At 28.1% G+C, this 13,809-nt stretch overlaps 1 protein-coding gene across 2 annotated transcripts in view; it reads right to left on the minus strand.

Moving 5' to 3' along the window:
- The window catches only part of LOC109603943 (SCY1-like protein 2), a 77,497-nt gene extending 68,061 nt beyond the window's left edge, over positions 1-9,436 (minus strand). For both annotated transcript variants that reach the window (XM_049963976.1, XM_049963975.1), the window contains exon 1: positions 9,082-9,436. In XM_049963976.1, the coding sequence (XP_049819933.1) occupies positions 9,082-9,249 (168 nt within the window). In that variant the 5' untranslated portion in view covers positions 9,250-9,436. The remainder of the gene's footprint in view (positions 1-9,081) is intronic.
- Between the last annotated feature and the right edge of the window lie 4,373 nt (positions 9,437-13,809).

Here is a 13,809-nt window from a genome sequence, read left to right on the forward strand (position 1 = left end):
AAATAATTCGATATTTTGAAAAATGGTTATTACAAATCAATAGTTTGATAACATAAGACAGTTTTAATAACTCGTTTATTTCTAAATTGTGTGCCTATAATATTTATCAAGGTTCACCCCAACTTTTTACAATCTGAGCTAATTGAAATTCCATGTAATTTCAGTAGTATGGGCAGTATATTTCAACAGTACCTTCCTGAAAAACAAATTCCCAATATTAATGAAAAGTTAGGTCAACTGAAATTTTAGATAAACTTCAAATCATTACATTGTATGAAGAGAATAAATTTAATAAACTTTTGGGTTCAGTTAACTAAGAAGTATTCCAAGGATTTTTAGATACAAAAGTATTTACAATCCTTTTTCTTTCGTATTCCTCACAGAAAATCTAAGTACGAAAAACAAAGAAAAAGGTCAAAGTTTCTACTAAGGTGTGACTGAAATAAAAATTTCCTGAATGATGATTATCTGACCATCAACAAACTTAAAAAAAAGAAGCCTTATCTTCTTTTTATCATTTTACTTTTATTCGATCTTTAATGGAGGTAACTCCATCTTCTCTAAAGAAATATAATGCGCCTATATTTGCTTATTCTGTACTCTACTTTCAGTAAAGTCTTAAGCCGAAAAACAAAAATATACTATCTTAGTACTTATGTAGGTGAATAACCTAAATAAGGAAAAGTGAACATGTTTTCGAGTTCAGTGCACCCAAATTACCCTAAAATAATAAAAATGGAAATTTATGCATATCTAAAATTAAAATTTGTAAGCTTGTTTTATTATTATAAAAGAGGGAAGGAAGGAGTATCATACAAGAGAAAATTAGGTCCACTAAAAGAAGATATTTTAATTAAGGATGCAAACTGAGAATTGCATACGCTTCGTGATCGTGCCCTAATTAAGCGAGTATGTACACACATTTTGAACACTTTATTTTAATAAGGCAACGTTAACAATTATACTGGCAATATGCATATATTACTTTGCATAAAGTTCTAATTATATAAAATTTTCACTATTTGTAAGTAAAAAAAAGCAGTATTCAACTTTTGTTGGGAGGAGAAAAGGGTCGAATGAAAAATTTATTATCGAATGTATGTATCAATTTCACAGCAGTGATTCAGTTGATTCAAGAGGTCCGCGTCAGGATTTCGGTACGCCATTCATAAGTAAATTGGGAACGGCGAAATCGGTCGTAAAATTGACAAATTACCCTCCGATAGCTATAAAATTGGGATATATTCGAGGCGTCTATCGACGCCCCTGCCTTATTTATTCGATAATGCCTTCCTGTGTCTTCGTTATGTTGTCGACACTATAATAGATATATTGCATGACTTTTTGAATTATATTATATACATGTAATGATTTATATGTACTATAATTCGGAACAAACATTTAAGACGCAAATACTCCCATAACTTTTTTTATATCATGACTTTAATTAATAATAGCTCAAAGGTAGAAGGATAAAAATAATTATGTATATTATTTTATTGTATTATATTGATTCCCCAATAAATTAAATTGTGTTTTACTTTTATTATTTGTTTGTTTAGTAACTTGTTATATAGAACAGTAAATTTATTGATTTTTACATGTTTTAACATAGATTGTGTATTCTTTACACTTTTCAAATTTGTGCTCTTTATATTTTTAAATATTTTCAATCCTAGACTTTGATAATACATTTTCAAAAGCTTTTATATAACTTAAATATTCTGATTGATCAAAATGCTCTCAAATCTACGTCTTCCAAAGAATAGGGTCAAATAACTGCTGATATTTTTTGTGGAGGTGATATCTGCTCATCTTTCAAAAATCTATTTTTAGATGGCTGTAACTTTTTTGTCGGAACTTCAAATAGCTTCAAATTTTCAAGGAAGTTGTGTCTATTGTTTTCCTAATAAGCTCCGAAAAATTCAACTATCGAGTTTGAACCGATTCGATAATTTAAAAACAATTAAGGACACTCGAATTAACCATTCTTTTATCCCTGTTAATGACAATACCTTAGGAGTGACTAAATTCATAAACAATATTTTTGTATATTTCATGTTGATGCTGAAATACAAAATACAATAAATTTAAGTTTAACTATATGATTATAATAATATATGTTGAAATGGTAAACGTTAATAAATTGTTTGTCGATTTTAACGCAATTTTCAATATAAAATATTTCATTTCCTCTGTGAAACTTTTGTTTTATTCATAACTCGATTTTAATGACAGATTGCTCAAAATAATGTAACACAATTTTTCGAGATAGATGTAGAAAAATTTTACTCATTTTTATTTTCTTTTAAGCTATTATAGAGTGAAATCAAATTAAAAATGGGAAAGGTATACGGATGTATTTTTACAAAAGTTAGGGCCCAATGTATATATCGTTGGTATCGCGAAATCGACTTCCTTTATCAAGTCCTTTCATCCTTAATGGAACTCGCCGATCCGCCATCACTGGACATTAATTACATGAAAGAAGTTTAACAGTGACACTGGACATTAATTACGTGAAAGAACTTTAACAGTGAACAATGGAAGCATTGTCCAGTTTAAAATTAATCGAAACTTGTCCATCGGAATTTGAAAAACGTCAATAAATCGAATACGAAATAAACGTAAGATAAAGTAATAATAAAATAATTATATAAAAGTTATTTTATATAATTATCTTTCCACACTAGTTAAAAAAATATTTATTTAATGTGATAATCAACTTTTCTCAATTATAGATAGTGCTAAAGTGGTTCTAAAATATCAAGAAAACAAGCGTCAATTCTTTAAATAAATATTAAAGAGTCTAATTTTTAAAGGATCATTACATATTATATACTTTTGACAATGGTAACAATTACTCTTTTTGGCTCAGAAGTAATTATAACGATAAAGGTCATTAATTAAGACACACTCGGATCTTTATATCAAAGTAAATCAATTTACCTAACCAAAATTTGATATCAAAAAATAAACTCTTGTATTAATTTAATATTATTGGCCAATCAATAATACATTTTCAAATAATGCCTTTTAATAAACTAATTAATTAATTAAAATCGTGTAGACGTCTGCGAGTAAGAGAATGAAAAAGCTTTAAGTTCTTTGTAAATTTATTATCATCGACAGGCAATTAACCTAATTTTACCCTTGGTTAAGTAATTTATATCCTTTTTACGAATTTCTTTGTGCAGGCGGCCGATGTTTATTTTGCAATTACAACAAAAACGTAGTTTTTCAGCGGTAATTATCTTCGTAAACTCATTAAAGTTTGACATAAACAAAGCCATTAATGCACTTCTTATGCCACCGTAACAATGTAAAAGTCTTTATAAAATTTTCATTGACCACAAGTGACGGAAACTTTATGTGTACCTGAATTATTACGAGACAATGTTTTATACCCGTTTTCGGTAGTGAATACTTTAATAACACAATGTCGAATTGAGTGTGACTTTTATTGATGTTAAATAATTAAGTTAATGTTAATAAATCCGTGTTTCAAAATTTCTTCCTCTTTATTCTCCATTATACAACAATAACAATTTTTATTTTTGAATATTTTTTAACACATTTGATATTATATATTATAAAGATTTATAAAATTTACATGAGATTTATTAAATTTTCTCACTGTAAAATAAACTGGTCAGTAGAAACATGTCTCCATATAATTTACTAAACAGTACTTTATATTAGTTGTAAACTTATCAAATTAGTTTAAAACAAACTAATATACAACGGCAAATAAACATGGTTAATATCATAGAAACATCTGGCAAAAAAGTTATAAAAGAACAATTTGTTACTATCGATGGCAGCTGAATTATTAAGAGCCAGTCGATTGTAACTTATGTTCTGTCTCCGCGATCCGTTGCCAAGATGATTTAATCCATATTTCAGCAGCGTTTCAGCCTGCCTACAAACCAGCAGCCATAAATCAAGATGGGCATAAATAACTTAAGCATCTGTCATTTTTTTTTTTCTTGCCCGGAACTCGATTAAGAAGTTGGAAACTTCAGATGTTTTGTTCGATATGAGAGAACAAAAGGGTTCATCGGAGTATAACATCAATGATAAGGTGCGGTTTTGCTCGCTGAAATTTTAATCATTTTTTTTTTTTTGTTCTTTTGAAGTTTATTGGTTTATTGATTGAATTACTTATGAACGAGTGAACTTCAAATAAACGTGGCGAAACGAATTATTAAAATCTTAAACGAGTTTTTGGCGAATGCTGATCATTAATATTTCTACGTATTCTATTTTTAGTATATTTATGAATATATTTTATTCGAAGACTTTCTTCTGAAGATTTTGTTGCTTTAATTGCAATTTTGGAACATGGCAAGCTGAGTCTCTGAGTCATCGTCATACAACACAACCAATATACAACAACATGGACAACAAGAAGCTGAGACCAGATGACTGGACCGTCCTTTGATTATTGTTGATAGACGGAATCACATATTCTCTACATTCGGGGTTCGTGCAAACGTTAAACTCATTGTAAGTATGCCTATGATCAAAAGAAGGTTGCATGAAGTTGCATAAAGCCGTTTTCGACACCCTTTGTTAAACAGAGAGTATCGAGCTGCTCCCAGAGCATCGGTCATTTCCAACTATGGACTCTAACCGAATGGCTTAATTGTTTGCTCACAGATGGGTCTAAGTACACATCACTCGAATTGTAATATTTGTACTTGAAATGAATGTGGTGAGGATGACACGAGCACAACATGACTCCAACTGTTGATTTTGAAGGTCCTCCTGTAACACAGTGGGATGAAATTCTGAGTTGAGAGATGAGTTACTCATGTTAAACTGAGAAACTATGAACGATCTACGATATCATTTCTTGATTGTTTCATTCCATTTGCTTAAAAATTTGGACCAGATTTCGTTTTTGTGAACGACAGTGACCGATCTCTTATTGAGACTTATATTGTGGGAGTAGTAAAGTCATGATATTACTCGAAAGCACCAACTTTAAAATTTGGAGGAGTTTGCTAATGCTTAGCTTATCATATACTGATTGGAAAAATGTAACAGTAATTTATTTTAATCAATTTTGTTTTATTAATAATTCTATAGGTATTTTAATTTTTTAAATAATTCAAATTATCCACAGTGTAATTTTACTTCTAATACTCAACTTTATATAAGACTTTTAAGTATATCTTATTATATTATATATTTATAAAGAGTAATTCACGTAATTGATACATTAAAAGTTTATACAAAACTAAAAGAGACATCCATCTAAACATTGGTTGTAACTATAGATATTTATAAAAAATATATTCGAACAAATTTGTGTTTTCAAATGGAACTCTATAAAATTTAATATATTTTAAAATTCTACTTAAAATTCTGTTCCAATTGCATTTTGAATAATTTCTTCATTTGTAAATGAAATATTTATTTATGAAGTGAAAACTTCTTAAGGCGAGTTGGTCACTTTTTGATAGGGGAAAATCTTATGGGTTCGAGTCACCGACATGCTCATGACAGCTGGATCGTTTTTAAGTTTTTAAAGATCTTTAATTTTAAATTATGTCGTTCATTCAACTTTTTTGTTAATTTTTACCGATGTTTTATACTGGTTATGAAATTTATTTATTTTATTTGAGTACGTAAAAATTACTAGTATACTTTTCGATATTTTCAAATTTTAATTGAAATTTACTTGATATAATAATATAATTTTTTATTTACATTTACATTAAAATACTGCATTATATTACTACCTATAATATTTCTATAAAATTAACTTTAATGTATCCATTTTTGTAAAATATAAACAAGGTCAGGTCTCAAAAAGTTGAATTAGTACTTTATGCAAAGTTTTTTTTGATGAGGACTTGTTTAACATGTATGTACACACTCTCTTAATTAGAGTACGACCTCGAAGCGTATATAATTCTCAGTTTGCATCCTTAATTAAAATATTTACTTTTAGTAGACTTTTGTTTTATATAATACTTACGTTTCTCATCTTCTTTTTATGATTATTAAAACATTTTAATTTTAAGAATGCAGATATTTTCTTTTAAATTGTTTCAGGACGATTTAGGTGCGCTGAAGTGAAAAACTAATAATTCATCTACAAAGTCATATATTTTGTTTCACGATTAAAGACTAAAAATAACATAACTGAACGGTTAGAGACAAATTATTTATTGCCTCCTTTCCTCAAATCATTTCGATCAGGTGTAAAAGAGTTATGGATGATTTTAAATTACAAGCAATATCGATACAATACAATTTTCAGCCACTTCGTTAACCTTTTGAAAGAACAAATAGTTCAAATAACCAAAGTATCGTATTATGCCATGATTTGTTCGTTCCTGAAGCTTCGAAATCTTATATTTCAGTCATGTTTTGTGGGGAAATTTTCACGCCTCTTTACTGTCGTCTTTGAACCTAGAAATAGATGTTTTAAAATGAATGGGTGTTAATATGTTTTTATTAATATCGTAAATTAGGTATACTACCCATTCTATTGGAATCATCAGGAATTTAAAGTACAAAAAATTGAAATTAATGGTGACAATGATGCAAACAATTAAAATAATATTAAAAATCAAGTACATTGAAATTTAAATAAATACAGTTACTATGCATAAATAATATGATTGTATATTAATTGTTATTGTGTCATGATCTTGTATAGCTCGTAATATATTTGATTGAGATTGAGTTGATAATTTTAATTTAAACATTATGAAAATTCAAATTTTAATACCAAAAGTCACTATAACCGCCAATTTTAATTTTTTTTTTCATTTGGGATGACTGATATGATATTTATGATAACTGAAATTGTCTGTATTACCAAAAATCTATATATTATATCTACATTTATCACAAAAAGTATAGCAGAATTAATTTGTACTAAAAATTATTTTTACTTTCTAAAACAGTAATACAACTTAGGAATGATTAATAAAGGTTTCATGCATAAAAATTAAAAATTAAAGAAAAACTAGCAAAATAATAAAATTAACAATAAATCACCAAAAATGGGCAAAAACAGAATTTGATATCAATAAACACAAGGGACTTGGTATTTCCATCTGGTTTCTTCTACTTTAAATGCCAATAAGTCTCCTCTTTTAAATTGAATCACCATTCTTTTCATTATTATTTATTGAAATTTTGTACGTAAGTACATAGTTAAAATGATTATTTACAAGAGTATTTAATACTTCAGTTTGTTCTTTTATCAGTTTAAATGTCAATAACTTTATTATTTATTCTAAAATGAATATTTACAGAAAATGTGAAACGACGTGTTCACCCTAAGAGTTCTTTGAATGGTTTTCAATTTCATTTCAGTCAAATAATATGAAAATATTGTATATAAATTGATCTTACTGAATACTGTCTACATATATTACAAAAATAAACGAATAAAATAAATAAACTTTTGGTTCATTGGGACTCTATTTAAAATAGGTATTAGAAATATTTAAATAGTGTTTTGGCTACCTGTAATGATGGATAATGAAGGTGAATCATCCTGTATGTATGTACGTATATATACTGAACATAATTTTTTGGAAAAAAAATTCATATAATTTTCTTTTCTATATTAAAGGTTAAATTTTCTTTTTATCTTTATTTATGTTCTTTTTTACCTAATGTTATTTGACTTTATTAACTCTTTTCTTTTTGGTTTTCTTTGATGCCTTCCTTGGGGATCTCATTTGTACATTTTTTCTTTATTCTTCTGATCTCTTTATTAAAAAAGTTACTTATCCAAAAATAGCATTTCAATAATGTACACGTAAGCACATCTTGAATGAATATTATTATGTAATATACTTTTGGTAAATAACAAAGATCCGGACAGCAAACCTAATCAAATTTCATTTCCGCCTCACCGTACTGACGCAAATTCACAGCTCAGGCCCTAACCCTATTATTAGTTGTAAAGCATCGGTTATCCTACCCATTTAGCCGGATTATTCGCACTAATCTCATCCAAGATTCTCACTGATCTTTAATATAGTACAAATAAATTTAAGCCACGCCATTTGTTCAGAAACCATAGGATACACTTTGAAAATTATTATTTACTTAAGAGAATAGTTAATTATTTAGGATTAATTAATGAATATTGAAAGTCTTGCTTTAAAATATATACGACACAAAAGATGAGTAAGACGTAGTAATGATATTCCATTCATATATTAAAAGCACAATGAATAAATTCACCGGTTAGGATAAATGTATGTATAAAACACGGATGGAAGTTGATCAGAAGCGGCAGTAATATTTTATAAAGTTGCTCAGTTCATGGCGTCGATAAAGCTTTTTGACGCTGCATTAAAACTGTACTGTTGAGAAAACCTCACTTCCTGGTGTTGCCTTTTAATCGTACCTAGATCATAAATTACTTAAGGCAGAACACCTCCATTTATTTTTTGAAACGATCCGACGTGAATAAAATCGTGAATTTAGACGTCAGGTTTTTGAATCAATAAGACCAGGAAACATTCGGGCCAGGTAAAATATTAAGAGGTTGGTACGAACACCCGAAATAAAACTAATTACATTTAAATAATAAGTATACTCAGTGACAAAGTAATTAAAACACCAAGAAGGAGGTGTTAAAATTTAATATTCTTTTGGTCCAAGACTTACGACCTCCAGAGACCGACTTACGACATCTAGATTTTTAGTTGGTGAGTGGTTAGGTGAACAAGAGCATGTTGTTAAGTGTCCGAATGGTTTACCGACGTATAAGGTCATTTGAACAGTATATGTAGTAATTAAAATTGTTTAGAACAAATTTATACTCGCAGGTAATTTTAACTTTTCTCACAACTCGAAAATATAATCGTACATTATCAGTCTGATATTTTAGAGATAATTACCTAAATTAATTATAAACTTTACTTTAGAAAAGTTGCATAAACAAACAAATTGCAGTACACCTGAAGGTCATTAACAATTACGTATTTTAACATAAAAAAGTTAATTATTTGAGCACCCACAATAATACTAATTATAAACTTAATGGTTCCAGTATTATTAATTTACTCAAACAAGGTAAAAAATGCATTTTCTTACCTTTCCATCGCTTTTTCTGTACGCATCGTGTATCCTCCAGACCAATTCCGGTCCGGCACTGGCAATGGGCTTGCCAATTTCGAAGTACTGTCCTATAGGATTGGTTTCCAATGGGCTCTGCACGGCTCCGCTACTCTTGAATTTCGAGAACATTGCTGGCGCAGGCATAATATATCAATCACATCAATTTTTATAATTTTTCTCTCGCGCACTACACTGGTTTCCAGTTCCTGTCGAGTTACCTTTTTACAAATTAGATTTTTTTACCGGGCATCGTGCACTTTTTGGTCGGCATTTCATTGTTTTAAAAATAATTCATATGTACATAATATACATGTTTTTTACTCGAAGTAATCCGATTGAATTTTAGCACTTTTTTGGTCACAGATTGACTTTATACAACCTGAAACAAAACATAATAATTGTTATAAATGCGTATTCGATAAAAATAGGCAGATTAAAGTTTTATGGAAAATTCATAAACAGGAAATTGATCCAATTTTCAATTTAAATTTAAACTGAAATTTATATTTTTGTGACAGGAAAATTGTGATAGCAATATAAAAATTTAGTTCGTAAAATATATACGACGAATAATCATAATAATGATAATAAAATAAATCTCTAATATACATTTGGATCGTAAAATGTCGGGCCTTTCCTAATAACCTTTGAAATGATCACTATCACATATTTCTTTTTTTATTAAAAAGTCTTAATTCGACATTCGTTATTTTATTCTCTATTTAATATTACTTTATAGTTTAAAATCAGGTGAGTACTTATAGATTTATCAGCGATTCGTTTTATATATTAGGTTATCTCCAAAGAAAACTGTTCAGTGTTTATTACTAAAAAATTCGATATGCATATAAAATTTATTGATTTTTTCTATAACACAAATAACAAACCTAATATAAATATTTTCTGCTAAATCTCTATAAAGTGAGTTCCTAAAAAGTGTAAAATATTGATAATTTAACTAAATTATGTACTAGAGTTGAGATGTGCCATATTGTTCATTACCACATGATAACTATCAACTTTTTTTAATTCTTTAATATTTTATTCTTTTTATTCTCTTTTAAATACCATTTTTATAGTTGAAATAGTGTAGATATATACAGAAGAATTCATTTAATATGTTAGGTTACATTCAAAAGAACTATAAAGGATTTAAATTCCTTTTGATTTCAATAGAATGGGTGGTACACCTAATTTACGATATTAATAAAAACATTTTAACACCCATTCATTTTAAAACATCGATTTCTAGGTTCAAAGATGACAATAAAGAGGCGTTTTCTTTTCAGTCGTTAACTTTTCTTCCCAGAAAATTAGGTACCAAATGCGATGAACAAGGTGAAAGTTTTCCCCCAAATCATGACTGAAATATAAGATTTCGAAGCTTCAGGAACGAACAAATCATGGCATAATATGAAACTTTGGTTATTCGAACTATTTGTTCTTTCAAAAGGTTAACGATGTGGCTGAAAATCGTATTGTATCGATATTGCTTGTAATTTAAAATCATCCATAACTCTTTTACACCTGAACGAAATGATTTGAGGAAAGGAGACGATAAATAATTTGTCTGTAATGGTTCAGTTATGTTACTTTTAGTCTTTAATTGTGAAACAAAATATTATGACTTTGTAGATGAATTATTAGATTTTCACTTCAGCGCATTTAAATCGTTCTAAAACAATTTAAAAGAAAATGTCTGCATTCTTAAAATTAAAATGTTTTAATAATCATAAAAAGAAGATGAGAAACGTAAGTATTATATAAAACAAAAGTCTACTAAAAGTAAATATTTTAATTAAGGATGCAAACTGAGAATTATATTCGCTTCGAGATCGTACTCTAATTAAGCGAATGTGTACATATATGTTAAACAGTCCACATCAAAAAAAAACTTTGCATAAAGTACTAATTCAACTTTTTGCGACCTGACCTGGTTTGTATTTTACAAAAAAGGATACATTAATGTTAATTTTATTTTAATATCATAGGCAGTAATTTAATGCAGTTTTTTACTATAAATGTAAATAAAAATTTATATTATTATAACAAGTAAATTTCTATTAAAATTTGAAAATATCGGAAAGTATTGTAGTAATTTTTACGTACTCAAATAAAATAAATAAATTTCATAACCAGTATAAAACAACGGTAAAAATTAAAAAAAAAGTTGAATGAACGACATAATTAAAATTTAACGATCTTTAAAAACTTACGATCCAGACAAGTGAGTATTTGTCTAGACGACGTAAAAAGAGCATCGCTACGTTGATGGTTTTTGAACCTTACATTAAATGTTTGTTTATCGAAGTCGAGAGATGGTAAATTGAATATGCCAGAAAGTTTTTCGCAATACGTGAAGCACCAATTAATTAATCGATTTCGTTTTAAGCTCTCTAAATGTTTCGCCTGATTTGCTTCGGATTAAGTTAACGTAGATTCTTAACAACTACCAATGCATTTTTAATAGAATTATTACAATAAAAAAGTGTACTTTTTTGTAATATTATTTCGTATTATAAAAAAAACGTCTTCTTTTCACATCTAAACGACCAAACAAATTATGTTCAATTTTATTTATTTGTGTTAGGATTGGGGCCATTTGGTGTTTGTATAAGATTAGTTTCCTTCAGAAACGGTGACACCCTCCAAGACTGAATGAATGGTCCATTTTATCAATAGAAGTTTGGTTTTGCTTGACTTTCCTGTTGTCAAGTAAGTTTAACAGGTGTTTAATTTCATACTGTCTTGGATTGCTTTGCTCGTGAGTTTTTCGACTTTTTAGATACCTTCGATATCAATAATATCATTGGTTCATAAGTCTGAAAGGAGAGATCTATTAATTAAAATGTCGGCGGTGTCGCCATTCGAAAGCTTTTAATATATGTTATTAATTATATGTGATAAATGACATTAGTTTACAAATTTTGTTGAACAAGACATTTTTTTTTTTTGGGTTATTCATCTAGATATTGGCAAATTTGTGTTTTTCGGTTTATCATTTTACTCCAGGATTAAGGGCAAGTCGCATCGGGATTATTAATATTTTGTTTGAAAGGATTTAATTACATGTCCGACGATGCTCAATTCGTTTCGTTTGGAAAAACATCTGATAATAGATGTAATTTTTGACGATTTTCAGACACTTTCACTATTATTATATTTACTCTAATTTTTACTTTTACTACTTACAAAGTTCTCAGATAAATATCACAAAAAAATAAAAATAATATGAATAGAATAAAAAGTTGTTATACATGATGTTTTAAAAATAGGTGGTCAAAATTTGGGAGCTGAGACAACTCGTCCAATAAAGAAGATCTTTTCCCAAAGAAAAATCATCCTTCAAATTTAAATATTAAAAATAAAAAAAAAAGAGACGACCGATAGAAGAACTTTTAGTATTAAAATTTGAAATTTCATAATGTTTGAATTAAATTTATCAACACTCCGAGTAACAATTTTATGCATGTTTATATGCATATGTTTTAATTATTTAAATATATTCCGGGCTGTACAAGATCCTGATAAAATATAAATACAATTCAATTGAAATAACAATTAATATACAATCATATTATTTATGGATAGTATTTGTATTTACTTAAATTTCAATTTACTTGATTTTTAACATTATTTTAATTGTTTGCATCATTGCCATCATTAATTTCAACAATACTTTTTGTACTTTCAATTATTTCATTTTGTCCTAAAAAAGATACAATAAGCTTATGGTAAAAAAAGTAAGTAATGTTAGATTCAAATTTATCGTACCGCGTAAAAGCGTTTCAATCATTGAACATATTTAAATAAATTTTTCACTAAATCCATTCAATTTTACTTAATATATACACAGCACTATACGTCAAATGTATAGCTACATATATACTGTTAAGCATGTCGGTGACGCGAACGCACGAGATTTCACACATCATTTCAATTCATTTAAATAAAATGCTTAATTTTAAGCAGTAAAATAACATTTATTTAATAAAATTTTTAGTTTTCAGCACGTAACTTATGATCTGTAAAAAATATCATAAACTTTTTCGGAGATAAATTATAAGAAATTGAATTCTCTACAAAAAATGTCATATAAAATTTTCCCATAAAGTTGATGGTTACGTCAAAAAATGAGAAAAATGTCAAAATTTTAAATCAATCCAACTTTAATGTTAAATAACTTTTGAAAAAATGAATATACCAAAAAACTGTAAGAGACATTTTTTGTATATCGTTAAATTTTCTATAATCATTTGATCATTTTGAAATATTATCTGTAACGAGAGTTAAAAAATTTCAAAATCCGTTCCGGGATTTTATACTTAAGGTCCTCTTGAAACACCGCCAGACACATAGTTTGTTGGTCTAGTAACCGAGGTTACCAGCCAAATCATCAACTTTTTTTTTGTCTGAATTTATTAACAAAAGAAGGACAAGCATGTCGGTGACGCGAACCCATAAGATTTTCCCCTACCAAAAAGTGCCCAACACGGCTAAAGAAGTTTTCATTTCAAAAATATCACCAGATTTTAACCCGATACTTTGGAAGCTGTAGATTTGAGAGCATTTGGAAAACAGGTAAAATTTTTGATAATGCAGTTGTTCAGTCGGAAGCTTCCAGCTAAACCGGAAATGTGTTTAACGTTAGATCTATTTTTGTCTTTAAAGCAGAGGGTTCACAGATAAGAATGTCGTCTGAAC

The sequence above is a fragment of the Aethina tumida genome, chromosome 2 (genome assembly GCF_024364675.1).
Source record: "Aethina tumida isolate Nest 87 chromosome 2, icAetTumi1.1, whole genome shotgun sequence".
In the NCBI taxonomy this organism is placed as follows: Eukaryota; Metazoa; Arthropoda; class Insecta; order Coleoptera; family Nitidulidae; genus Aethina; species Aethina tumida.